This window comes from Drosophila teissieri, chromosome 3L (assembly GCF_016746235.2).
Source record: "Drosophila teissieri strain GT53w chromosome 3L, Prin_Dtei_1.1, whole genome shotgun sequence".
Classification (NCBI taxonomy): Eukaryota; Metazoa; Arthropoda; class Insecta; order Diptera; family Drosophilidae; genus Drosophila; species Drosophila teissieri.
Window position 1 is genome coordinate 9246379 of NC_053031.1, and position 26728 is coordinate 9273106.

A 26728-nucleotide genomic window follows, 5' to 3' on the forward strand; every position below is an offset into this window, starting at 1 on the left:
AGAAACAAGTGAATGAATTGTGATTCACAGACCATTGTTTATGCGTCTCAATTGCGTACGGGTTGTGCCTCACTTTACAGTGCCAGCAAACGAAGTTCTCAGTCATAAAGCCACATAAGTAAGCTTCGAAATATGCTTCAATTGTATTGCCTTCTAAGCAAAATCCCTTGCTCTCTTTAATGGCAAAATTGAAGACGTGGACAATGCAACTCCAGCGCCATTTCATATGCACAATCGAGTTCAATCAAATTCAACCAAATTCAATCAAATCCGCCCTTTGACACCGCATTCCATACACCCTTTCCTTTGTGTACAAATACCCGACTGTGTAGGGCTATTAAAAAGCACTTTCTTATCAATGCAGGAAAAGGCAAACCGAATGAAGCCCCCTGGCAGGCAAAAGGTGCAAAGGAAACCGAACAATGACGGAGACCGTTGCCAACCAGCAGCTCAGGCAGCTCAGGAGTTCAGCACCACCACCACCACCACCACCACCACCCATAACAACCAGAACAGCACAGTGCACCACCCACTGAGCAGAAGAGGATCCAACGAACCACCCACCGAATGGCTTGGCTGAGCGTCAAGTGTCATAAAAAAATAGGAACAACACTTGCAAGCCAAAAACTAAAGTGCACGAGTTGCCGGCCATGTGGTTCTTCACACACCACCTCTCCAGTCAACTTTCTACGCCCCACCACCACCCACCGCCCACCGCCCCATCACCCACCGAGGCACCACCCCACCATTCACTGCCCCCTCCCCGATTCACCGTTCACCACACTCTCCTATTACTACTAGATCCATTTTCGCTCATCTTTCAAAGGCGCCGTGTTGCGTTTGTGTTTGTGGTGCCTGCAGGCGGAGAAAATATCACAATCTCAGGTTATTTGTAGCATTTTGGCAAAGTATACTTCATAAATATTATATCGTGTAGGTAATTTTATTAATGTACATCCAAGTATTCGGAATCTATGTGAGCAAACATACACATTGATTGAAATGTAAGTATCAACATGCTTAGCTTCGATTTACGCCATCCATTGGAACTCAATGATTTTCTCGCAGTGCACGACAGCGGGCATATGGGTAACTGCAAAGAAATACAAAAGAAAACATTTACAAAACTTCCATTTCCGCTTTATGTGGGCAGTATTCGCAGGAGGAGTGGAAGAGTGAAGGAGCGGGCAGTCGTTGAGCGGGGAAATTGAAAAAAGATAGTTTCCCATAAACCCTTGGGCATTTTCCAGCTCCACCTGCCCCCCTCCCACGCCCCTCGCCCCACGCTCCGCATAACTCAAATACAAACAGAAACGGCAGGGCTTGCAGGTGAACATTCTGCTAGTTCGCCTTTGGGCGACGGAAGTGAGCATTGTTGAAGTTTAGCAGGGTAAATCAAATGATAAAATGAAGATGCAGTCCAACGTCCAGCAAGGCAACAACAACGGCAACAACAAGAGAAACCGCAGCTGATAGCAACAGTTTTGGGACAACTCGAGGGAAATGGAGCTTTTCACCACGGCAGCGACGCCTGCGCTGAAAATGCGCTCAATGCTTGAGTGAGTTTTCCATTGTTTACCTATTTCCGCTTGCAAGGCTAAAACGCTTGTTATCGTTCGGCGTTGCCTACTTTTAGGCGCCCACTTGGTCTCGCAATTATCGTGGTCTGCTTTCAGGCTGGGCTTAACCCTTAGCTAGGCCAGGTGGGCATATCGCGTGCCATGCGTATGAGTAATTTTTCGCTTATCAACTAATGGACTTTTAATCGTGCGAATTGCGTGAAAGGGTGAAGTGCGGCCAATCTTGACATTTAATTTATAAGTCTTATATACCAAAGCCCTGCGACTTGACGGCTTGGCCATAAATTTTCCTATCGCCACTCGATCGAAATGATATAGCCGTCAAATAGACCACAATTAATTTGTTGAAATGACCAAAATTTCGCACCACATTGCGGATCAATTAGCGAGTGCTTGTGAATTGTGACAATCAATATAAAATTAATATTTTCACAGCTAATTGAACTCTGACGTATGTAGGTAGCTATCGGAAAAGCCCCATTGGAAAGTCGAAAAATTACTCTTTTTCGCTCGCTGGAAAGCTTTGTGTTTTTGGGCCTTATCATTGCTGCTAGCTCGCCCCCAAAGTTAACACCCATATGCTGGCGGATTTTAATCATTATTTGGCTCAATTGTACGTCATAAATATTCAAGTATAAGCCCGCAATCAAAATGATTCGACATGTAGACGTTGGTAAAAAATTATGGCCCGCCGTTTGGCACTCAACAAGTGTCACACAGTTCCTAACAAAATCCAGAAACCACAAACCAACAACTAAAAAACAAAAACGCAAACCGATCGATTTCGATTGTCGCCTCTCATTTCAAATGCAAATCAGTCAATTAGAGCGTCGCAGTCGGCTAATTTGCATTGCGTGAATTGCTGAGCCAATATTGTCATTTCCAGGCAGTGCTATTTATTTTTAGATAACAAATTAAACGCAGTGATATTAATAGATAACGCAACCAATCCCCATCGGCGGGGGTCCGAAACGTGTCCCTGTGAAGGGTTAAGTAGTGCATCCTGCGTACAAACAATTTATTAACACTTTTGTTACATTTGAAATTTACATTTGGTACTCAAAACAAACTGAAACAGAAACAATGAACCACAATTAAAACATTTTTAACCAAATAATTGCATAAAATAAAGATGATAACTCATATTCTTACTTAATATTAATTAATATTAATCGTAATAACAACAAAAAAGTATAAATTATGCATTTATCAGCTTAACTTTGTTATTTCATGCTACATTGCAAATAATTAAACATTTGTTTATATAAAAATATAAATTCATATGTTTTGCTTCTCTTCGCAATCGATTTAAGAGAGGCAAATTGAAAACGCTCTTCTCTTCGCCGCCAAATTCGCCGTCGATCGCTCCGGTTAAAAACGTGCTGCGGCAGGAACTGTAAATCATTACGTTCGGAAACGTGCTGCTGCTCGCACGGAAACACAGAAACTGCGGATAAAAGGCGGATAATATTTTTAGAGCTCGCCGCCAAGTTCAAGTTTGCGACGAAACACAGAAAGTCGTAAAACGTACGCGAAATACATATAAGAAAATACAGAGTAAAAAGTATAGAAAACTATACAAAGGTTCCACCACCACCGTGCGCGCACGCAACAATAACAACAACAACTACGACAAAGAAGCGCCGTTGTTATTGTTGCCCTTTCCTGCCAATTTTTGCGTGTTTCGTCATTGCCCTCTGCTTTATCGTCTGTTGTTTTTATCGACGCGTTCGCTCCCGGTCTTCTTTCTTCCTCTCCAGCCAGCACGCGTGTGTGTGTTTGTGTGTGTGTTTCGCCCCCAAAATATATCGCGCTCTCGCTCTGTCTTCCTCCGTTCAATTGGTTTGTTGTCAGCGCCGCGTAAAATTAAAACAAAAAAAATAAATCTTTAAAATTAAAAAAAAGAGGCAAAACATAAAAGCAGGAAGTTGACTCCGCAAGATCAAGGTTGAAGAAAAACCCTTTATGCCAATCAACGAGCTGTGTCTGAGGCACAGTGGAAAATTTTCGAATTTCGCCAAGCAGCGACGTCATCAGTGCTCGCATTTGTTGTTGTTGTTGGCGCCCGTGGCCGAGTAAAAGGTAAAAAAAAAATCAGTAGTAAAAAGTAAAAGAATACCTAAAGTACGTGTCAATTATAAAATTCACTTTGGTCTGACGTTATCGTTGTTTTTGCTCTTCTGTCTGCGGCTATTTTCGTGCGAAAGATCTTTGAATTGTGGATATTTTGACTTTCTGTCGCATTTCCCACACACCGAAAAAAATTGTAATCTACTAAAGGTTATTTTTTAAAATGCCAGTATATAAAATAAAAAAGGTTAAAATCGGAAATTATTAGGAATTTTTTTTTGTTGTTTATTTACAAAAAACTTGTAGTATAACAATTTAATCTAATTCTGGTACTTTAAAACGTCGCTACAAAAACAAGAAATCCATATAGTATTTAGCTTTGACATTTTTAAAAATAAATTACTCAAGCAGGGAACTCAAGTTATGTGATATCTAGGATCTTATATAAATGTCAAATTCTGTATCCGAATTTTCGATGTGTAGGAATAAACATTTACTGGGCTTTTTCGCAGTTGGAAAAGTGTCAAAGAAAATGCGAAATTTACTCGACGCCGAAAACAATTACGGAATTACGGGAACTAAATATTGTTTAAATGCCATTTGCACGCCGGCTGTTTTGTTTGGCCAAAAACTTTTCGGCCAGGTTTCTCAATTCCTCAATTGCTGACGGTCAAATTATTGAGCAGCCAGAGGAAATAAATCAAGTCAGGTCCCGAGAGCAACTGCAGCATGTGACTGCGAAACTTTGTTCTTTGAAACTGGTTCTATTTTGGATCTCTATCTCTAACCAGGGGCGGTGTAGTACGTTTTTCTTTGTATTCTTGATTTTTGCCTTCTTTTTTTTCTCTTTTTTTTTGTTTTTGTTTTGCTTGGTTTTGTTCGACAAGCTAACACTGTTTCAGTTGTACCGGGCACGTAGTGCTACGTTCTCGTTTCCCCTTCCCGCCACCCCCCTTTCTTTTCGTTTCCCCCTTTCTCCACCTCCAATACCCACTGTTTGTCTTCCATTCCCCGCGGCGCTTTATGCTAAGTTTGTCTGCTTTTTATGCAAATTTCCACAAACAACAAGAGCAACAACAGGGGCGGAAAGCACCGAAAACTCCACTTTTCGGGGGGAATTCCTGCTATCAGCACTGAGTGTGCTCCAAGTCCCCCGTTGGACGCCTTTTTGGACCCCGCCCCCTCTCGGCACTCCGCCCATCCATTTTGCGCAGCACGTGAATCGCTGTTGCACTTTCTCGCCTGCACTGCGAAAAACGGGGACAGCGGTCGACCAACTTAAATGTTTGGCAACTATTCGATAAGGAAAGTAAAGTACCACACCCTAATGATACTAAGTCCGCAGATAATTTCTAAAAACTTGTTAAAACTATTTTAAATGGTCTATTTACAATCGCATTTGATTGCTAAATCACTTTAATGATTCATAGTTATTCATAGTTATAAGAAATATCTCGAGATTCTCAATTCTCATACATGAACCTAATAACTTTTGGTAGAAACTTCTTGTATAATAATATTGCAATTCTGTTTCATAGACTTTTCTATAAGAAATTTCTAGATTCTTGTGCAGAAATAAAAGCAAGTAATGACCCCTATGTATTGTCCTATATTTGAAGTTTGATCGTCTGAATTTGTTTTGATATTCCAAGTTATCGTTGAATATCGTACTGATAAGGACTTTTAACAGTGCCGCAGAAAACCCAATGAGTGTCCAACTTCGATGCTGTTCCTATTTTGTCGCCGTGTTGAAAGATATTTGTGCTAGGCACCATCCCGCTCTAAACGCCCCCCCTCTCCCCTTGCCCTGTTCCGACCATGGGGTTTCAGCTGGTGAGTAATGGCTCAATAATTTGGCTTTCCCCCCGGTCCAACCCCCTTTGTTCAAGTTCTATGCTGCAGTCGCGACCCGCACACGATAAACACACAATGTTAACTAGAATTTGTTTATCTCAACTTGGGTGGTTATTTTCTTTTTTTTTTTTGTTGTTTTTTTTGCTGTTTCTGCATTTTCTAGTTTTTGGTGTTCTTGGCTGATATTTAACCAAAATGTATCATGACGCTTAAAGTTGGGTTTTATTGTTATTGCCCCTTCTGCAGTGGCTATAATTGTTGCTCTGCACTTTTGTTTACACAACTTGTGGCGAATCTGCTGTTGTAATTTTGCGTGTTTCGAGAGTTGTATTTATTGTTTCTGCGAACGATACACGGAATGTTTACAGGGGCCAGCAAATTGAAGTATTTAATATCAGAAGCTGATATTGAGAAAGTACCCGGTATCCCGGTACCCGCTACCCGGTAAAAACAGGGGCGTACACAAAAAGGGGTACGGGTGATATCCAGTAAACATATCACTCTTCATGTTTATTAAGTTGGAAATTCATATAGTTTAGTATCACTTTTGTATAATAACAAACAGATGCAAGCAAACTTAAAATTCAAAATTAATATTAATGTTCAGAAGTTTCTTAATCTTGTATATTTTGATTGTTTTGCTTAGTAAAGTTAATTAATGAAACAGCCACACCTGCTTAAACTTAAAGATACACGCTAGTCAATTGTTACGCAACATTCAGTTTGAACTCCGAATTGTTACGGAACATTCAGTTGGAGCTCCAAAGTAGTCATTATCGTACGAAAACTCCCTCAAGATAAGGCATCCCATTTCGCCACGCTGAAAAATGCGCATGAGTCATGAAAGCAAAGTCGCCGACAGTTGGTCAATCAGTCATAAGCGCAGCGTTTCGTTCCGGATATGATAAAGATACTAGATCCCCGTTTGCTACGCCCATGTCTGGATATTGATATGGGCATTCTCGGAGTGTGATTTACAAAACAAAAGAAAATAAATACTCTGCCGACTTCGTTCGTTGCGGCTAAGAAACGCAAATTCTGAGGAAAACCATATGCACACTCTAGAAAAAACAGATCGTATTTTTAAAACAGCTGACGAGAATTGCTTATCGGCAGAGGAAATATAAGTAAACGGCAGGAAAAAGTAGTTAATTGGTTTACAAACATAAAGTTCGTCGTAAAAACCGCCACAACGGTCATCGATCTTTGCGTCTTTTTGCAGTGCGAAGAGCGTTTAGTCACTAGTTAAACTACAACTGCAATGGCCTAATTGAAATGCGGTTCGGTTCTATATTTGCAGTTGGAATTGGAATTGAATGTCAGCCTTAGGTTTTGTGTGTGCGATGGAGCGTTGCCAAATGTTTTCATTTCGATTCGAGTCGAGTGTCGTGTTTCGCATGCAATTGATTTGAAGTGCTTTGAACCTTTGAACAGACGAACAAACTGCCGATCATAAATCCTTCAAGGCCGCGACAATATGGTCAATATTGTCACCCAAGTGGAAAGTTGCACGGTACTTGATAAAAGTGTAGTCCACATATATGTATTTCCCCAAAAAATGTTAACTTTGAAGTAAAAATTATGAAAACTATTTAATATGAGCTCTGTGCCATGTTTGAAACGCTTACTTATGCATTAATAAATGCTCATTAAATTTAGTGTGCTATTTTTCTGTTAATAGCCATGTAAATGCTTTGTGTAGTAATCCACTTTGAGCCATGTGCGATAACCGCAATTATTTGCTAGTTTAGCTACTGTAACAAACAGCACTTGATAGTATTACGCTTTTGAGCAGAACTCTGAATCATTATTCACGCCTTTCAATTCAATTGTAAACTGCAATTGTGCGATTACTAACCTATTCCAATAAGTGCACTTGAACTAGCCATTTGTGTGATTTAAGTATAGTTTATAGTAATGAATCGCACCTGGAGGGCTTGGTAATCAGTCTGTGGATCGTTGAAAACAAGTATTTATGATCGCACATGATTTATGGCGGCACTTAAACAATGCGTTTCCAATTATCAAATATAAATTTTGTGCACTCATATATTCAAAAATATTATAAGGGCACACTTCTGTTTAATTGCCGGCATCGCTAACGACATTTCGACATTGCAGGTAACCGGGTATTATAGTATATATGGTATATCTCGAGTGCCTTTTAAACTGACATTTATATGTTCGAGTGGGTTCGAAACGCCAGCGTTTCGCTGTTGTGGAAACAATAAAACCAAAATCCCACTTTCCGGTAGAGTTGAGATATGGGAGTGAGTTCGAGGCGCTTGAGTGCTTTCAAGTTCAATGTCAGCTGCAGTTGCAATTCCAGTTGCAGCTGCCTTTTGCACCGCTGACTGTTGCAATTTGGTCGACCGACAAAAAAACTAAAAAAAACCAAAAAGCAAAACCGGTTTGCAACTTGTTCGGGCAGCACGTGAATGCAAAGTTCTGTGGCATTTAGCGGCAGAGAAGCAGGATTCGCGCAACTGCAGCTGACTGCCAGAAACCGGTTGAAACTGGATGGATTTGGTGGCAAAGGGTGTGAAAGAAACCGCCATTTGATAAGGAGACGTCGCACGAGACTCGACTGATAAGGCGCAGACTTGTTTCGGCTGATTACATAAGCAACTTGGCTATTTAAAGCCCTCGGTGGCCATATATCATCCTATCGGCAGGCGGCTAATTGACGTGTCTTTGGGGTTAAATCAAATCAATTTCGGAACACGACACATAATAGACAATTTGATAATTTATGTGGCTGCCGTGCGGCAAATCCCATACATTACTGTCAATTGCTTAAGTAAACTGGCTGCGCTGCGATCTGTATCTGGAATCGGGAATCGAAATCGAAATGAATGGCTAGCCCCAGTGGCCAGATAAGAGTGTTAAAGGTGTAGGCGGTTCTTTTTTGATACCCGCTAACGTATGCGTTATGCGTTATACGTTATACGTATATACAAACAAATAATTTAAATCAAAATTAAGTCAGACCGTCGTACGATCGATCGTTTGGCGTCATTTCGCCAGCGCACGCTAATGAACCCATAAAATTGATCACCACGTTAATTTTCACTGCTCCACTCCACTCCACTCCCTCCCTTTTGGGCCACGGAACTTTTTGGGGTTTTAAATTGTAACACCTTTGGATTTTATGGTTACCAGCGAACAGCGACCAGCGGCGTTCCGACCATTCTGTTCGCCTCAAGTGTCTTATAGATTTATAAGTTAAGTTATAAGTTGCCTCTAATTTTGATAACATGCAACTGACTGCCATCCATCCGTCTGCTTTCCTTGTGCGGGCCATAAAATGTGTAAATTTATTTGTTTTCCCTCGGCTACGTGCACTTTATCGTATCGAATTCGGTTAGAATCACGCGATCCGCGATCAATCGCTCTAGAAAAAACAGATACCAGTCAGCTGAGTTGGTCGAAACAAAAATAGGTCTAGATTGATCTTAAACTCTGGCTATTTTTGGGTTTTGTATAACCTTATCAGGTTGTACTACTTCTTCTGGAATAATACTTCAGACATTTATATATTTACATACCGTTCATAATAGTTTCTTAAGTGTCGGCTTTATATATAATGGTGAAAATATTGCATCTAATAAATTGGTTAACATGTTACCTATTTCGTAAAGTCGTTTGGGGTTAGGACTTATTTAACTAATAAATAATTAGTTAGTCAAAATTTAAACAAAGACCGTGCAAAACAACGTTAAAACTACAACTAAACTGCCGAAGTTGAAGCTTCAAAAAGTTCAGATAGCAAGTATAAATGCCAATAATAAACGAAGCAATTTAGGGATTTATCAAGAATACCCAAGAAGGCGGCGAAATGATGGAATGGGTGTTCAAATATTTATACAGCAACCTTGGAAGAGCTTCCGCACGAATTCAGCCATTGATCAACTTTGAAATCCTTTTATTAGTTAATAGCGTTTACCGTAACATGCCACCCAGTTTTCAGCACCCAGCAGACGCGAGGCAATATCAAGGTTGCCAAAAGCCAAACTTTTGTTTGCACAGCAACTTAACGTTAATCCATGGTCAGACCGAGGGAGACACATCAGTTTTTATCAAGGAACATATGGCAAACAAGGCGGAATATCCAAGGCACAAGGCACACATGGAACACCAAAACCAGTCACATTTTCTTACATAATCAACGCGACGAAGTGAAAATTTGTGGGTTGGCAGACAAAAAACGGTTAATAGGACGGGCTAAGTTAAGCACGAGACTCATGTTGGATTGTCTACGCGATATACGATACGGAACGAAGCGCTGCTCCTCACTCACAGATACAGATACCGACATAGACACAGATACAGATACATATACAGTTACAAACACCATACCAATACACGCAAACAGTGGAGCGTTGAGGGCGTTTTTCGCAGTTCGTTGCTACTTCGGTTGGCGGCGGCTCACTTTTCAAGCGTTCTTGGCGGCAGAAAGAAGCTCACATAAATCAGCGCATTCGCAGCCGCAACAGGTTCACACGGCATTCGTACGCCACGGAGCAAGCCTCGTCGGTTTCGAGTGTCCTGAATATCGCGTATACGCCCCAGTGGCCAGCTGTTCGCGATTGCATCCGTCGTGCAAACCAATGGCCAGCCAATAGCCATCCGGTGCCGGTGCCTAATTGAATTTGTGTAACTCGTATTCCTCGCGTTCAGTAGTTGGCCATTCTCCTGTTGTCCTGCCAGTCCACTTATCCTGCCAGTCCGCCTGTACTGCCGCAGATACCCAACACCAAACAGGTGCCTACCTACTTAGTTACCTACTGCATTATTAAGGACCTGCGGACACGTAACATTTAACACCGGACAGCAACTCTAGGGCTCAATTGTGTTTGTGTTTGTTTCGGTTGATTGCCGTTTTAGGTTCAACGCTTGCCACGCCCCAAATCGAAGGGGCTGCTATCTTTACGAACAGGCGGCGCCCATTATTGACGTAAATTATGGTTTGCATTTCAGTCAGATGACAGTGTGTTTTACGATTAACTAGATCGGTGATTGCTAATAGAAACATAATAATAAATAACACACGAGAGAAGTATTTGGGATTAGGAATTGGCAGAGTTGTTTTAATGAATTAAATAACAAATCAATTATGTATTTCAGAGAGGCAAAGGAAATTTAAGAACCAAGAAAGCTAACTGACTATGTTTACTGTTTAACAATTTAATGGCTTGTAGACTATAACGTAGTTCTTTCGAAAAACCAGCCATAAAACTGTGACAATTTTTCGAAGTATTTTTTTGCTCACTTCACTTATTGCTAGTTTAATTCGATAAGACGGCGATTAATCATATCGCACACAATTGAGTTAAATTTAGGCATGTGACACAAGGAATGATGTTTAAAAATGGCAATTCTGTTATAATAAATAGAATGTGTTGATAGGCACGGAACTGATTTAATTATCATAATTTTGATATGAAACCACCGAGACACCGAAACAAGAAAAGTATTTTCTTCGCGAAAGTAGAGCAAACAGAACATTTGTACTTGTATTAAGTTTGTGGTTAGCCAAAATGGTGAAAGTGTTCGTTGGTATATAGCAAGATTGATAGATTTTCTTTCTGTGCACTGCTGTTTCACTGAAAACGGAGATGCAGATCGTTAACTGAGCGTTCGGATCGTCAAAGAACACCGCCTTGGGGCGTCGATTGCCACATTCATTGCCCCTCGAGTTCCCGAATAATAATTGAGTGCTCAAATAACGCAAATTGATCAAGAGCCGTCAACGAAAGTCGCGTGCTTCACCGACCCGCCCCCCGCAGCCCCCTCAGCCGCCTTTTGCCCCTTTGCCGTGCGTGTGGCTGCCATTTAACTTTAATTGAGTCGCGTCGAATGGTTTTTATTGCGCTCGGTACTTATATTTTTCGTTCAATTGGCCTCCTTAGCAGTGACAAAAAACCCACAATACCAGCAACAGTCGAAGTTGTTTATTAATGAAACTGCGTTCCATCCACTCGCCTCTGTTTGTTCGACTTTTTGACTTTTCTTCTTTTCTTAATTTATTTATTAATTTGTTGTTTTTACTTTCAGGGCGTTGAATTCGCTGCCCCGAATGCCGAGATTCTTGGAGCATCCACAGTGGCCGCAGCAAATTACCAAGCTCACCATCACCCCGATGCCATTGCATTGCCTGATCATCAAATAAGCGCCTTTAAGAACCCCTATATCCTGGGATTGGATCCAAATTAAACCAAAACTTTAAAAAGCAACACTCAAGATGAGCTTCAGTTCGGCCAGCGGCAGGGAGAATAATGTCCGCAAACTATCCTTCCTGGGCTTTAATACCAAAAAGAAGGTGAGTAATATTATAAATATATTGTATAATAAAACCTCAGCTGATCTCGGATCAACATAGTGTGTGCAAAATTAATATTGCCTTGAAAGAAAGGCAATTACTTTCACCAGATCTTAGTTGCATTTCCTATGTATCGATAGATTAACTGTAGATACTTCCACCTAATGCATTGCTTTTGGGCTGGGAAATTAATTAGGCAAATGTGGGAGTGAGCTCATTCTCCGCCTGATGATGATGATCCCGATAAAACTTTTACCCCGTCAAGGTTCTCCACAAACTATTCGCTTAGTGTGTTGAAAGAATACGTATATATACGAAAAATTGATTATACAAGTGTACTGCCGTTGGTAGTTTTCCATTAAATAAATCACTTTTAAAATGTACTGTACTTTTTTTTTATTTTTTGCTAATGCGAATTTGTAAATAATTCAATCGCTAGCCCACACGGTAATGTCAAGTAATTGTTATTGATTTTTTTGCTGTGGTCTCTGTTGTTTCGCAGTTGTTTACTTTTCTACACATTTCCGGAGTGTGTCCGTTGTTTTTGGGCCACACCGGCAAAAATGCCCGCCAGCTACCAAGTGACACAATTTTGGAACCAGTTTCCAGCAAATCGATGTCGGTTTCATTTTCAATTTCAATTTCGATTTCAGTTTCGTGTGCTCGTGTGTTCGAGTGCTGGGAGTAGATCAGTGTGCCTAATCATGCATTCATTCATGTTAAAGTGCCGCTTTTGTGCTCGCCTTTTTGCCAGCATTCAACATTACGTATACGCAGTGTGTGGTGTGTGTGGCTGGAGGGCGACAACAAGTTGTCAGCTTAAAGGCTAAACGCTAAAAGCGTCGAAGTAAACGCATTTTAATTGTGCAACTGGCAACTAGCAATTGGCAACTGACAGTTGGCAATAACGGTAACGGGAAGCTAGCCAGACACACTCACTCGCATTCAAATGAAGCGCACACATCACCTATTTACACTCACCAACACAGAACGGGAAATCGATATTCGCGGTGAAGGCCGTAGCTTTGGCACTCACTCTATGACATTGACAATGAAAAGTAATAGTACGACTACGGCGGAATTGTAGTCGCAATCAATTCATTGACACCTGGCCAGGTGAAAGCATCGAGTTGCAGTAGCCGTGGGAGCAGCAACCTCAATTAACTTAATTGCACCACAAAGTATGCCATGATTTAGATGCAACATTCGAAATGGAATGATCTAGAATGCAGTTTCTTTATAGTAATATGCACCTTCAAACACATAGAACCTTCTTGAAATGTATATTCTTAAACATCAGTAATTACAAATGGTTATTAGTAACCTTAAATGTGCATAAAAGCAGAATATCTGCTGCTGGTAATTTGTGTACATCATAAATTTGGCTCATAATTTAGCAAGCTAGTGTAACGATTGATTTATAGCCCACATTACTTTCAGCATTAATCAAATTTGCTGATACTATCAAAGGATATACCCCCCTATCGTTGCCTATTAAATATTTATTACGTATGGCAACAATCAATCAATTATTGCTGCTGTCATCCATCGCAATCCATTTAATGTTAATGGCCTTACATAATTCAGGTTGCCCAAGGATGAACTCTCATCTTGAGCTGCACTGTAGAGGCCTGTGACTCAATTAGCCATTACAACTCGCCTGTTATCGGTAATTACCCAAAACACACACTCACACACACACGCCTTCATACATACATATATGGGTGGCTAGCTAATGAGCCCTAATGTACTGGCGTGCTGTTCAAAGTGCCATCAAGTGAATAGATTTTTGTGCATGGCGAAAAAAGAAAGCAGAGCTTTTTTGCACACCCACACACATAAACACTCAAACGCCCCATCTTTGTGGGCCATACACAAAACACCAAGTGTTGGCCTTGAGCGGCCTTGACCATCATCGGGAGGTCCTGCGAGCGCAAAAGCTTTGCCATTAATTATGCACCAGTGTGTGGGTGGGGGCAAAAAAATGCTGAGCTGCCAAAGCTTTTGGCCTGCTGCGAAGCTTTCTGCTTCGAAAACTGCATTCCGATTTACGTCAGAAGCAGCAGCAGAGGCGGCGGCAGCAGCGTATCCTGGTGGATAGTGGGTGGATGGGGGGTGGTGGTGGCACATAGTAAAGCCCTCCTGCCGTGGCGTCCCTGAGAATCAGCTGAGCGTGGCCGAAACGCTGCAGCGCTGCCAGCTGAGCGGCCTGTTCTACCGTTATACGCGCGCTTTTGGCCAACGCCTGCGCACTGGGCCAGAAATCAGGTAACAGCAGCAGCAGGCAGCAGGCAGCAGCCACAAGCAGCATGGCTCCTCATTTGCTGGGCAGCCTTCCCAGACAACGGAACTGGCCCATATTTGGCCTTAAAAACAGATATATACATATATATATATTCTCCGCATAACTCGCGGGTCAAAGTGCAACAGGCAAAAAGGTTTTTGCGTGAGAGGAAGAAAAACAACCCAATTACCAAACTAGCAAACGTGATCGAAAGTTTTGCAAGCAAAATAGGAGCCCTCAAGGTAATGCGAATAACTAACTAGCCTAGCTTGTTTGATCTATAATGTTAATCAAAAACGCACACACACAAACTTTTCAAGAGCACACAACCTTGAAATTGGTTTCAAAAGAGCCCAAGCAGACACACATTTCGCTTTCATATATACCATTTCGCACAGAAAATGGGAAAAGCCTTTTCACTTACGGGTCCTGTCCTTTTTATTTTTTTGGTGAAATTATTACTCGAAAAGTTGGCAGATGGGCCCAACAAGTGAGTTGGCCTTTTAGGGTGCCACAGGCAACCAAACTCAAAGATCCTTTGCATATATACACATACACACACACATATATACGACTATGAATTCCGGAGGAAATTCGTTTTGGGTGTTGCATACTTTTTGGGGCAATAAAACGGCTCAGCGGCAGTGAAAAGCACACAGAAATGTTACGGAAAATGTTACCCAAGCGACAGGAGTCAACCTCCCTGCACACACGTGTGTGTTACACATTTGCGGTTACAAATATGGCTTTACATACCCAAATACCCAAACATATACATTTCAAGGTGTTTTTTGTTTTTTTTTCGTGTGTGGCATCTTAAAAATTACCAATAATAACCGAGTTTCATTTCGGTTTGCCGGATTGCTGAATGATTGACTGCTTGAAGGGGATTTTGCGGTTTCGTGTTTCCAATTTGTCGGCATTATACAAATGTTGAGAATTATTTAGCAGTTCATGCATTATTTATTCTGCATCACACCTGTGTGGTTAAACAAAAGGTTTTCACCGAACTTTTCCTTAAGGCAGCCAACTTGGGTGGGCTTTAATTTAAGTTTTGTACAAGTTTCGTTTATTGAAAGTTATATAAGCCTCTTAGTGTCACAGGTTGTAGTTCGTGGGGAAGCCTTTTAAATAATTACAAAGTTTTTAGTGTTGAACATTTAATGGATTCAGTAATACATAACTGTTACTTTCCATGCTCAGAAAACGTTCCTTTTCAATAATTTTCCTTATCAAAAGAAATTCCCATAAAACCCCTTCCAATTTCCGGAGCATTTCCGGTACAGTTTGAACCACTTCTCACACCACAAAATTCCCATAAAATTCAGCACATTTCCTGGAAAATGTTCTATTCATTTTCGGCCGCAGGATACTAAATAGAGTAGGCTTCGGCTATTTATTGCCAACAGCTCTCCCACACACAATAGCAACGCACACACACACACACGCACTCACACACACATGGAATGCCATCCACTGACCTTGAAGTATGCAACACTTTTCTATTGTGCGAAGCTATAGTGTGTGAATATATAAACGTTTAGTGGGTGAGCAGCATTGTCAGCATGATTTCCCATCAACAGATTACGTATACGACGCTTTAACGCCAGTGCCTTTGACCAGTTTAACCTTTCGCACGTGTACGTCTCGCCGCGCCCCGCCACCCGCCCTCCGCCCCCTGACCCTTGACCCGCCGGCGTCCTGTACCCACTTTTACGCTTTTCCACTTTTCTCCGTTGCTCTTGCGCTTGTGGGAGCATTTCCGCTGCGGAATTCACATTAAATTAACACAGATACACACAAATACACTTCGCACACAAATACACTTTACACACAAACACACACACTATTGCGAACAGGCTGTCAGACAAAAGCGAAATATAGAAGCATCGTTAATTTGTGCAAACAAACAACAAAAAATATGAAATGGAAATGGAAAAAAATAACCTTAGTGCGTAGGAAAAACGGGCCACCGAAAATCAACGAAATTATGCAGAGGCCATGGACACAAAAAATAACTCGACAGCTGCAAACAAATAAAAACTTTTGTGTATACATGCATAAATATATCCAACTCAAAGTCAGAAGTTAAATGCAAAGTTAAACGGTTACCGTTTTCCCAACATTTGCACGCTTTTTTATGAGCATGTTAGTTATGGCCAAATGTTGGACTACCACCATAAAAAAGTCAAAAAATTATTAACGATAAAGCTGAAGAGACGAAAACATGACCATTTCGGAATTTAATGTTTAAACTCGGCTATTGAGCAGGCCATAAATTTAAATATTTAAAAGTTATTAGGTTTGTCCAATATTATTTCAACTATTATTTTAAAATACCTAATCTCATGAGATCAATTTCTTTACGTATTTTAGACAGCATTTTTGTGTCTTATTTTTGAGGCTTATATAAACTTTGGCAATTTCCAGTTCCCCATTCGACTTTCTTTTGGCAGCTCAAACAGTTTTCCAATAAATACAAAGTTTACGCGATATACGCCAGCGGACCAACTTTTAATCTGCTGTGCGGGCCAAGTGTAAAAACTTATTCACCTCACCGACGATGACGATAACAACAACAGTTGGCAACTTGCAGCTCACAGCTCACAGCTCGCAACTGGCAAAATCTTAACAAGTTTCGCTTTAGCCGCAATTTGATTCAATTTGGCAAGTTGGACAAAAAGTTGTTTAGGCCACGAGCACTCAACTTGCTTATGACTTGTAAGTCACGTGCTGCCGCTCGCTTGCCGCCTCGCAGATGTCAAATCACATCAGAAACACTCCGCGAACTCGGCTCAACTTATTCTTGGCCCCCAACTCGAAGTTGGGGGTGGCTGCGGTCTCTAAACTGCTTACACGCACGAAGTGACGGCATTCCGGTGACTGTGACTGCGACTGCGACTGTGACTGTGACTGTGTCTGCTCACAACGCTTGTCAAGCGACTAGGTGCACCGAGTTCTCGAGGGGGGCTTTTCTCTAAAATAGAACAAAATAGAGCAAAATGAGAAGTAAATGTCAGCGCAGAACGCATATGCTTGTGGAGCTCAGGATGTGTTATGCAAATTGAAAGTAAAATGCTGTGGAAGTCAGGAGGTGGAAGGAATTCATGTGCACATATGTAATTTGATATGAAAAGCTTGATTTGCTGAACTTTAAATTAAATCTCATTATAGTTTCATGCTTTATATTCATTTAAATGCACCTATTTTAGGAATTTAACTACAATTATCAGGTATCAGCTATCAGTTATTTAGCCAAATGAGCATAGCGCGCATTTTGTAGCAACTGCTGCTGATTACATAACATTAACTTTGGAGTCGTACAAATATAATATTATGTTTCAGTCATTTTCCCCACCGAAATATCCACTGCGGATGATCTCATGGGGCTCCTATTTCTTTGGCCAGCTACTGTGTGCATTTGGGATAGGAGTATGACCCGTGCATACTCATTTAGCTCCACTCGGAACGCTAAACAAACAACAACGTGAATTGACAGCTCAGACGACTGGGAGGCGGGGCAGTGGGCGGTGGGCGGTTAGCGGTGGGCGTGGCATGTCGACGGGGTTGAGGCCAGAACATACCATCCATCGATTATTTGTGATAAGCGCCGCTGACATGCTGCACAAAGTGCGACGTTCTGTTACCTGAACGATGGGTGGCAAGTGGGTGGTTTACACTTTTGCTTGTGGGCGGTTTTTTGGGGGCTTATGTAGCTGCGGCTTGTAGCCACATTATGATGGGCATCAAGCTAATAGCTGAATGACAAAATACTTTTACTGCCTGACTGCCTGGCTGCCTGCCGCCTGTTCGTATCTGTAAATCAGCAATGCCAACAACTTCATAATGATCGGGCACAGGCAGCATTAGTATGAAAGCCATTATGGGACAACTTAGTGTTTATCGATTAATTAACGTAACACGGCGTGTTACGCTCCAGCTTATCACATGCAAACGCCACCCACTCACTCCCACTCACACCCACTATCAGCCCACATAAACCAACCCACAGAAACCAACCCACAGAAACCAACCCACAGACACTTGGTCGTTGGTCGTTGGTCTTCCTTTCCTGCGGCTGCCAGTCGGTGGACACATTGGCGTTCCCACGTGCAGGCTCTCAGCGTTATTAAATTCGAGTCTATTTATAAACACAAACTGAAACTCTGTTTACCTTTTGTTTCCGCCCTTATCTGCCCCACGGCTTATCAGGAAGTGAATGTAGAATGTAATTGTCAAGGATACGCTCGCCCAGTGTATTAAAGTTGCCATCAAATATTCAACAGTTGCAAACCTGACCCAACTGCCAATCGGTAGTCCTTCGTCCGCTCGGGGGTCGCAATCGCATTTAGTTAATTCCATTTGCATTTATGTACCTATGTACATCTAAGCATTCGATAATTTCCATGTTGACTTAGTAAACAAGACTAGGAAAACACTCGGGCACCTTAAGCTCCCAAAGAGGAGTCATAAGAGCTGGAGATGTTGACTAGTTGCATGGAAATTTGGTGTGCAAATGGTAAATATAATTTATGGGTCTGTTTTTGTAATGGTAAAATGGGAAGTATAAGCTAATACTCATAATGTTTTCTCCCCAAACGTGGTTCTTAACAGCAACATTTGTGTTGAAATCACAAGGCAAGTCACAATTTCTCAGAAAAGTCGGAAGAGGTGAAATTGAATGGCCAGCAACCTCTTCAGTGATTTTCAATGAACAATTTCAGATTTTTCTTATATTTGTAATTTGATAGCCACAAAACAATTGGCAATAATCGGGCGATGAAAAATACATATTTTTGCTTTGCCAGCTGATGTTGATATTGATGCTAATGATGATGATTGAGAGAAGTGCGCAATCAATGCCTTCGTCACTATGGGAATCAATTGAGATCGATTAAAACCAATTAAGAACGACGCCCAGTGAATCCAGTTTGATTCTCATGCCCAAATGCACGGGTTATTATGTTGGAATGTTTGGCTCTTAAAGGCCCTCAAATGCGTGCGATCGCACTTGATGACAGATGATTAATGTGCGCAGAGCGACGTTTGCTCCGCAATTGTTCTTGCCCCCCAAAGTGTTTTCCACTTTTCCGCCGATCGTCAACATGACGAAAGACTCGTGACGAGGGACAATAATGCTGCGAGTCACATGACTTGTCTGACTTTGTTTTCCCCTATAGATTCTTAATTGAAAAGTATTTGCGACGACTTGACTCATGCACAACGTGACCAAACGCATGAAAGCAATTGAGTAACTACAATTGGTATATGTATATATATGTTTTGTTATTTTACAGTCCGGCAATGAGGATCCCGACGAGGTGCTGCTGGACTCGGAAATGGACAAGGTCTTTGCCGGCAACAGTGCGCGCAAGGACAAGTTCGATGTGAACACCTTTCAGGACAACTCCCAACTGCCCATTGGATCCCGCAAAAAGAATAGCAGTAGGTGCCCACTGGGTTTGGTTTAAAACCAGCTTATACTTAATTATATGTTTTTGCAGTTCGCACAAACGATCTGAACATCGAGGAGGACTCGGAGTACGAGAGCCAAACGGAGCCTTTGAACAATGCACAAAACTACGATGACATCCCCGAGGACTTCCCGCTAGTCTCGGAGAGAGCCGGACACGGCGACCACTCGGACAACTCGGTGGACGAGAAGCACGTCCAGTTTGGTGGCAAAAAGAAGATTGTCATCACACCGCCCAGTTTGAGCTATGATGAACAGCCCACGGATCAATCGCACGAACGTAAACGCAGAAGAAGGTAAATATGGTCAAAGTGTATTCACTTTGTAATAGAGTTGAATGAAACTCACGGACAACACTGCGTATTAGTAATGTCTGCCTTATGAGACAACAATACGTATACGCAATATAAGAAAACCTTCTAAGATGTAATGTACAATTTACAATTCAAATTGAAAATATACTTGCAGCCGCCATCAGTATTATAGACATCGTAAATTCTCACATCAGGACAGCGTGGAATCCAAAAACAAGCTCGAGGAAAACGGTGATGCAGGTGCGCGTCGCATCTCTGTGCAGCCTGAGGACACGGCATTGGAGGTAGGGACACACTGAACACTCAGTCCAGTAAACGATTCCCACCTAGAACCCCAAACCCCACTAACCGTAGTTGAGATCATCTAACTAAACCAGCTATTGTATCTCTCCAACTCTCATTGCTAACTCACCAAAAACATACGGATGCACCTGTAGACAAATGGCCAAATGCCGGCTAAACAGGTTGACCATCTTATCCTTGGCCGTGCCCTTAGCCCCAAATAAACAGATCCTAAATGAAACCCCAAGTTCTAGATCTAATCTCTTGTTTTTGTTCCCACTTATAGGAGGCTGATCTCAACGAGCTGAGATCACATCGTTCGGACGACCCGCGTGCCCTGCGCCGCCATAAGATCCATCACTCATCCATCAAGTTGCGCGAATTGCCCCAAATAACGATTTCCCCCTTCACCAACAAGAAGCCCGAAGTGGACCACAGTCCTCATGAGGTAAGTACAAGTACAATCCGTATGCCATATTACATTTTTAATTGATACAAATATCCCTGGCAAATAGATCTTTGTGCAATTGGATGAGCTCACGGGCGTGGGCGAGGATCGCGAATGGAAGGAGACGGCTCGCTGGATCAAATATGAGGAGGACGTGGAGGAGGGCTCCGATCGCTGGGGCAAGCCCCATGTTGCCTCCCTCTCCTTCCACTCGCTGCTCAATTTGCGTCGCTGCCTGGAAACGGGCGTTGTCCTGCTCGATCTCAACGAGAAGGACCTGCCTGCCGTGGCCTACCGCGTGGTAGAACAGGTGAGTTATTTTTCATCCAAATATATTCTGATTTAATTAATCTATTCAAACATCAACCCTTTAGATGGTGATCGAGGACTTGATTGACATAAACGACAAGCCGTCGGTGATGCGTTCGCTGCTCCTGCGCCATCGCCATGTCAACGAACACCAGGGTGTGCTGCCCTTCACCAAGAGGAAGTACAACAGCTACACCAGCCTGCAGGTGAGATCATCCCCTCGCCAATATCCAATCATCCAAATGGTTCGCTAACACCTCCGATGCCTTCTTGTCATTCCAATATCGTATTATCCAACCATTTAACTATTGACATCATGCCTGTACGCTATAAATAATTGGCTTTCAGTGACAATTGTGACAAAAGTTTGTTAATTCCCATGATCGTGGTCATTATCTTCTTGTCTATTTCTGCCATCTCATGACTCACAACTCGTATCGTACACCAACATCAACAATAATATTAACGACAACATCAACAACAACAGCAACTTATACCCAAATCGGTAATGAACAGCTAAATTGTATATAGACATGATCGTACAGATAACTTATGAAACGCCGCTTTGTCCAAAACTTTTGTGTATCTCTTCAATTTCTATCTTTCTTGTGCGTTAATTGATTTCTTTCGCCACAAAAACCAAATCAAACACAAAAACCTCGTGCACTCGAAAAAAAACAATAGTTTCTATGGATGGGTGCGGACTCCTCGCACCAGCCGTTCCAGCAGGCGCAGCCACCACCTCGCAACCTGGCCAAGGCCAGGAGGAGCATCTGCGTCACCTCCAGCGCTCCGCCCAACGCGGCGATGCTCAACGTGGCCACAGCCACCGCTGCAGCGGCAGCCATTGATCACCGGCGCCACTCCACGATGTCCTACCTGGGTGTAATGAACTAGAACCCCCTAAGACTCCCCTCCTTTCGAACTCCGCTCCCCGAGCCAGGGAATGAAACCAAAAAGTAGTGGGGGTTATGATAAATCAGATGACTGATTAAAGTATTACTTAACAAATTAACGTATATTTTTTGTAGCATCATTCAAACAGTTTCTCTTATAATAATTGCGTGTTTCTATTCGGATTAAAATGAGTTTAAACAATATGTTATCTGTACCCCTAAGACTAAGGTATTGGTAACAAATATTTTAAAATGGCTTCATTCCCTGGCTTAAATGGAGTCGAAAGCAGCCGAACTGCGCTTATAGAACTCGCGATGTTTCTTTTTAGCCCCACCACGTTTTAGCCCAGTTCCGTAGCCCTTCTCCCCCTTTAGAACCACTGTTTTTATGTGTGCTCTCCACCTCCACGATTGGCAAGTTCTCAATTGTGATTGTGACTGTGTTGTTCAAGTACCTTAGATCCCCTCCATTCGCTACTCTAGACTCTACTGCTGCCCTAGACCGCACTCTATTCTACTTTCTACTTTATATTCCGATTTTGTTCAGTTGCACGACTTTGATGTATACCTTGTGTCCAGTGTTTTGGCACCAGCTTTGCATGTGAAGCTTGCTTAATGTTCCCCAGTTAGTAAATCATTCTTAAGATTATACCTTACTTAAATTGAAATCGAATGTTCCACAGAATTTGTCTGGAGGCACGGATGACAAGAAGATCAAGATAATGCCGGCCGCCGAAATTGGAGGCAGCAAGCGCAGCAATGAGCTTAAGATCGACATGAAGGACGATATGTACTCCTCGTCACAGGAGGATCTCAAGAAGCTGCAAAATGACACCATCCTCAAGAGGATTCCAGCGGGTGCTGAAGCCACCACAGTGCTGGTAAAACCTAGTCTTTGTTTTAAAACCTTTTCTTTATTTACTAATCATACAATTACTTTAATCCCAAAAGGTTGGTGCTGTCGAGTTCCTGGAGCAGCCCACCATTGCCTTTGTCCGTCTGTCGGAGGGTGTTCTGATGCCCACGTTGACCGAGGTTCCTGTCCCAGTGAGATTCATGTTTGTGCTTTTGGGACCTCGCAACTTCGATTTGGACTACCATGAAGTGGGTCGTTCCATCTCCACGCTGATGGCTAACGAGCACTTCCACTCCATTGCCTACAAAGCTGATGATCGCAAGGATCTGCTATCGGCCATCAATGAGTTCCTGGACGATTCCATCGTCCTGCCGCCCGGTAATTGGGATCGCCACGATCTCTTGCCCTTCGAAGAGTTGAAGGCCAAGAAGGATTGGATTCGCACGCGAAAGATCAAGGCGCTGCAGGTGAAGCGAGACAGTGAGATGATTAAGATTGGCAAGGATGAGGAGAAGGCATTGCTGGAGAAGCAAACCCTGGGAGCCATTGGATTTACAATTGGCGGAGGAGATGGTGGTGGTGATGGCGACTCCGATGATGACAATGGCCGAAAGAAGAAGAAACCTAGTCCCCTAGAGAAAACTGGACGTCTTTGGGGTGGTTTGAGGAACGATCTGAAACGCAGAATGCCCATGTACAAGAGTGATATACTCGATGGCCTGAACACCGAAACCCTGGCTGCCACCATCTTTATGTATTTCGCCTGCCTCTCAACGGCTATCACATTTGGAGGTCTTGTTTCCGCTAAGACAAACAGCTGGATTGGTATCTCGGAGACGCTGATCTCGTGCTCCCTGGTGGGCATTGTCTTCCATTGTCTGTCCTGCCAACCACTCGTGATCATCGGAACCACCGGACCACTGCTGCTCTTCGACGAAGCCCTCATGGTGTTCTGTACGCAACATGAGTTTGATTTCTTGTCCTTAAGGGTTTACGTTGGAGTATGGCTGATTATAATAGCCCTGACTGTATCCGCCTTCGAGGGCAGCGTGTATGTGCGTCTCCTAACGAGATTCACTCAGGAGATATTCTCGGCCCTGATCACGCTCATCTATATTGTGGAAACATTCATGAAACTGATTTCGATCTACAAGGAAAATCCCCTGCTTTCTGACTACAATCTCCCTCCGCCCACGTTGGTCGCCCACGAACATGCCACCAATGGAAGCCTACTCAATGCGACGGCGAGTGTTACAGCGAATATTACGCAGATGGTGATGAACATATCCACGACAGCCATGCCCATTGGTCCGCCACCATTGCCCAAAAATCAGCCGAATACCGCTTTATTCTGCACCATCTTGACATTGGCCACTTTCGTGGTTGCCTACTACCTGAAGCTCTTCCGTAATTCCCACTTCTTGGGTCGTAATGCTCGTCGTGCCATCGGCGATTTCGGTGTACCAATTTCCATTGCCATATTCGTGCTGGTGGACTACCTGGTGCCGGCTGTGTACACGGAGAAACTGGTGGTTCCGGAGGGTCTGTCGCCCAGCGATCCCTCCAAGCGTGGCTGGTACATCGGCTTCGATACCTCCTCCACGTGGATACCATTCGCTTGTGTGATACCTGCCCTGCTCGTTTATATCCTCATCTTTATGGAGTCGCAGATCTCCGAGCTTATTGTGGATAAACCTGATCGTGGCTTAAAGAAGGGTTCTGGCCTCCACTGGGATATTGTGCTGCTTTGCCTGCTCAACTGCGCCTGTGGCATATTTGGAATGCCCTGGCATTGTGCCGCCACTGTGAGATCCGTGACTCACGTGTCCTCCGTCACCATTATGTCACGGTAAGTTCAGATGGGCGTCCATTATTAGCAGAGCCATTTAGAATTAATTCCCTATTTTGTTGAACAGCACGCATGCTCCTGGTGAATCGCCCAGGATCGTTGATGTTAAGGAGCAGCGCCTGTCCGGATTCTTTGTATGCCTGATGATTGGTCTGTCGGTGCTGATGGCTCCGCTCCTTCGGCTGATTCCCATGGCCGTGCTCTTTGGAGTCTTCTTGTACATGGGAGTGGCCTCCATGAGCGGAGTGCAGTTGTTCGAACGGTAAGCAAGGCATATAAATTTCAATATTAATATATATAATAACCATTTTTTGTGCCACAGAATAAGACTGTATTTCATGCCGGTGAAGCACTATCCACCCACACCATATGTGAAGCGATTGCGTCCTTGGAAGCTGCATCTATTTACCACCATCCAGGTGCTGTGCCTGGTACTCCTCTGGTCTGTGAAGTCGTCTCAATTCTCGCTGGCTTTCCCCTTCTTCCTGATTATGATGGTGCCCATACGGCAAAATTTGACAAAACTCTATAAACCAGAGGAAATTGAAGCGGTAATATATTTCAAATCCAATTTGAAGAACATTTTAATTAATGGTTTCGCACTCTTTCAGTTGGATGGCAGCGAGATGAAGAAGAACGACGACGACGAGCCCGATTTCTATGAACAAACCAACATACCAGCATAGGATTGGATTGTTGGGAACTTAATTAGTGTTAGATTGAAAGTATTAAAGCCAAGCCAAGTTTTACGCTGGCCCAAAAACAAAATCACAATAGCAAATGAAAGAGCAAAGCAAGGAAAAACAAAACTAAAACAATACAAATACAAATGCGATATATTTGTGTGGTGTGAAAGCGTTAACGAACTACCTGCAATTAGTATTTAGAGACAAGCCACACACAAATCTACACACACACCTGAATAACCCAGAGCATATATAGCATTATACATATTTGTATAATATATATTTGCGGGGTCTGCACTTTGTGATTGAAAGCGGTTGAAGCTGCAGAAGAAGGCGGAATCGTGTACCTAACTTGCAACTGAAATCAAGAGACAAATTAGATTATTAGCCAGAATGACTTGGTGGAGCAGAGAACAAAAATCATATTTTTGAGGCCAACAAAATTGGTTGCTGGTTTATCAAATGTTCAAATCGTTACCTCTGACTTGTCAGAATTAGACAAAAATATCCTTCCCACGGAAAGGAGCGTCACACAATGATTGCATCACACGCAAAAGAAACCAACGAGAGGAACAAATTATGAACTCCGTTGGAGACTCGCATGTATTATTAGCAATAATTGCATTTGCATATACACAAAACTATTATAAACTTGGCTTAGACCTATCAAATCGAAGCAATCCCAGCGTGGAAAACTAAGAGAAAACCCGTAAACTATTTAACTTCAACTGGCGTAGTGATAATTAGTGTCAAACACACACAAAAACCTCCCCCTTAAGATCGAACGAACAATTGTTTATAACAAAATCGTTTTAAGCACTTCAACCGAAGCTTTCTTTTAAAGTAAATGCTTTGCGCTTGAAGTGGCCGCTGTAACTTTGCCTTCTATGTACTTGTAGTCAGGTTATTGAAAAACTAAAAAACACAAAAATCCAACACACACAAACACATTGTACTTATACATGACTATGTTATATACACCCGCATATACTATATGGTTCGATTCAATGATTATTTGTTCGGAGCAGCGTTGAGCTGAGGCCAAACCCAAACTATTTTTATGTAACTTGTATGTATGAACTTGTACTTATTTCTAAGTAGTTGTTGTCTAGTATTGTTTATTCAAATTCAAATAAAATATGAAAATCCCAAAGAGTTGTTTTAATCTATAAAGGAAAGAGGGGGTGTGCGATATGGGATTCTATGAAAATATTAGGAATCTATAATATATGAATCTCGTTTTCGGAGATATATAGTACATATATTAGTTAGTTAACCCTCCCTTCTTTACTTCCTGCTTTTAATTTATTTTTGAAGAGCTATTAAGGATGGGAGAATTCGGAATGATATCCAATTATAAGGAAAACTAAACCCTTTTAAGCCACTCCAATCGAATTATCAACATCAAAGCGTTACGCGTAGCTTAGTGTAAATGGCGCTTGGCAATTAAGCATACAAATTAGCCGAGTCAAACTTTTAGCCAACAAGTTGAACAAATCTTAATT

At 42.3% G+C, this 26728-nt stretch overlaps 1 protein-coding gene across 7 annotated transcripts; it reads left to right on the forward strand.

Moving 5' to 3' along the window:
* The first annotated feature begins 2979 nt into the window (after nt 1–2979).
* Nucleotides 2980–26376, forward strand: LOC122616127 (anion exchange protein 3). 7 transcript variants are annotated; one of them, XM_043791443.1, is made up of 14 exons: nt 2980–3662; nt 11562–11826; nt 19408–19555; nt 19615–19879; nt 20052–20181; nt 20466–20627; nt 20695–20937; nt 21002–21142; nt 21424–21441; nt 22516–22713; nt 22784–24537; nt 24605–24799; nt 24860–25088; nt 25149–26376. In XM_043791443.1, exons 2-14 carry the CDS (start codon nt 11749–11751, stop codon nt 25221–25223), a joined length of 3636 nt encoding a protein of 1211 aa, XP_043647378.1. In that variant the 5' UTR covers nt 2980–3662; nt 11562–11748; the 3' UTR covers nt 25224–26376. The 7 variants fall into 7 exon arrangements, with proteins under 7 accessions (XP_043647378.1, XP_043647373.1, XP_043647379.1 ...); XM_043791438.1 differs by lacking the exon at nt 21424–21441 and adding an exon at nt 21621–21821; XM_043791441.1 differs by lacking the exon at nt 21424–21441 and adding an exon at nt 21621–21821 and having other exon boundaries at nt 3088–3107.
* The last annotated feature ends 352 nt before the right edge of the window (nt 26377–26728 follow it).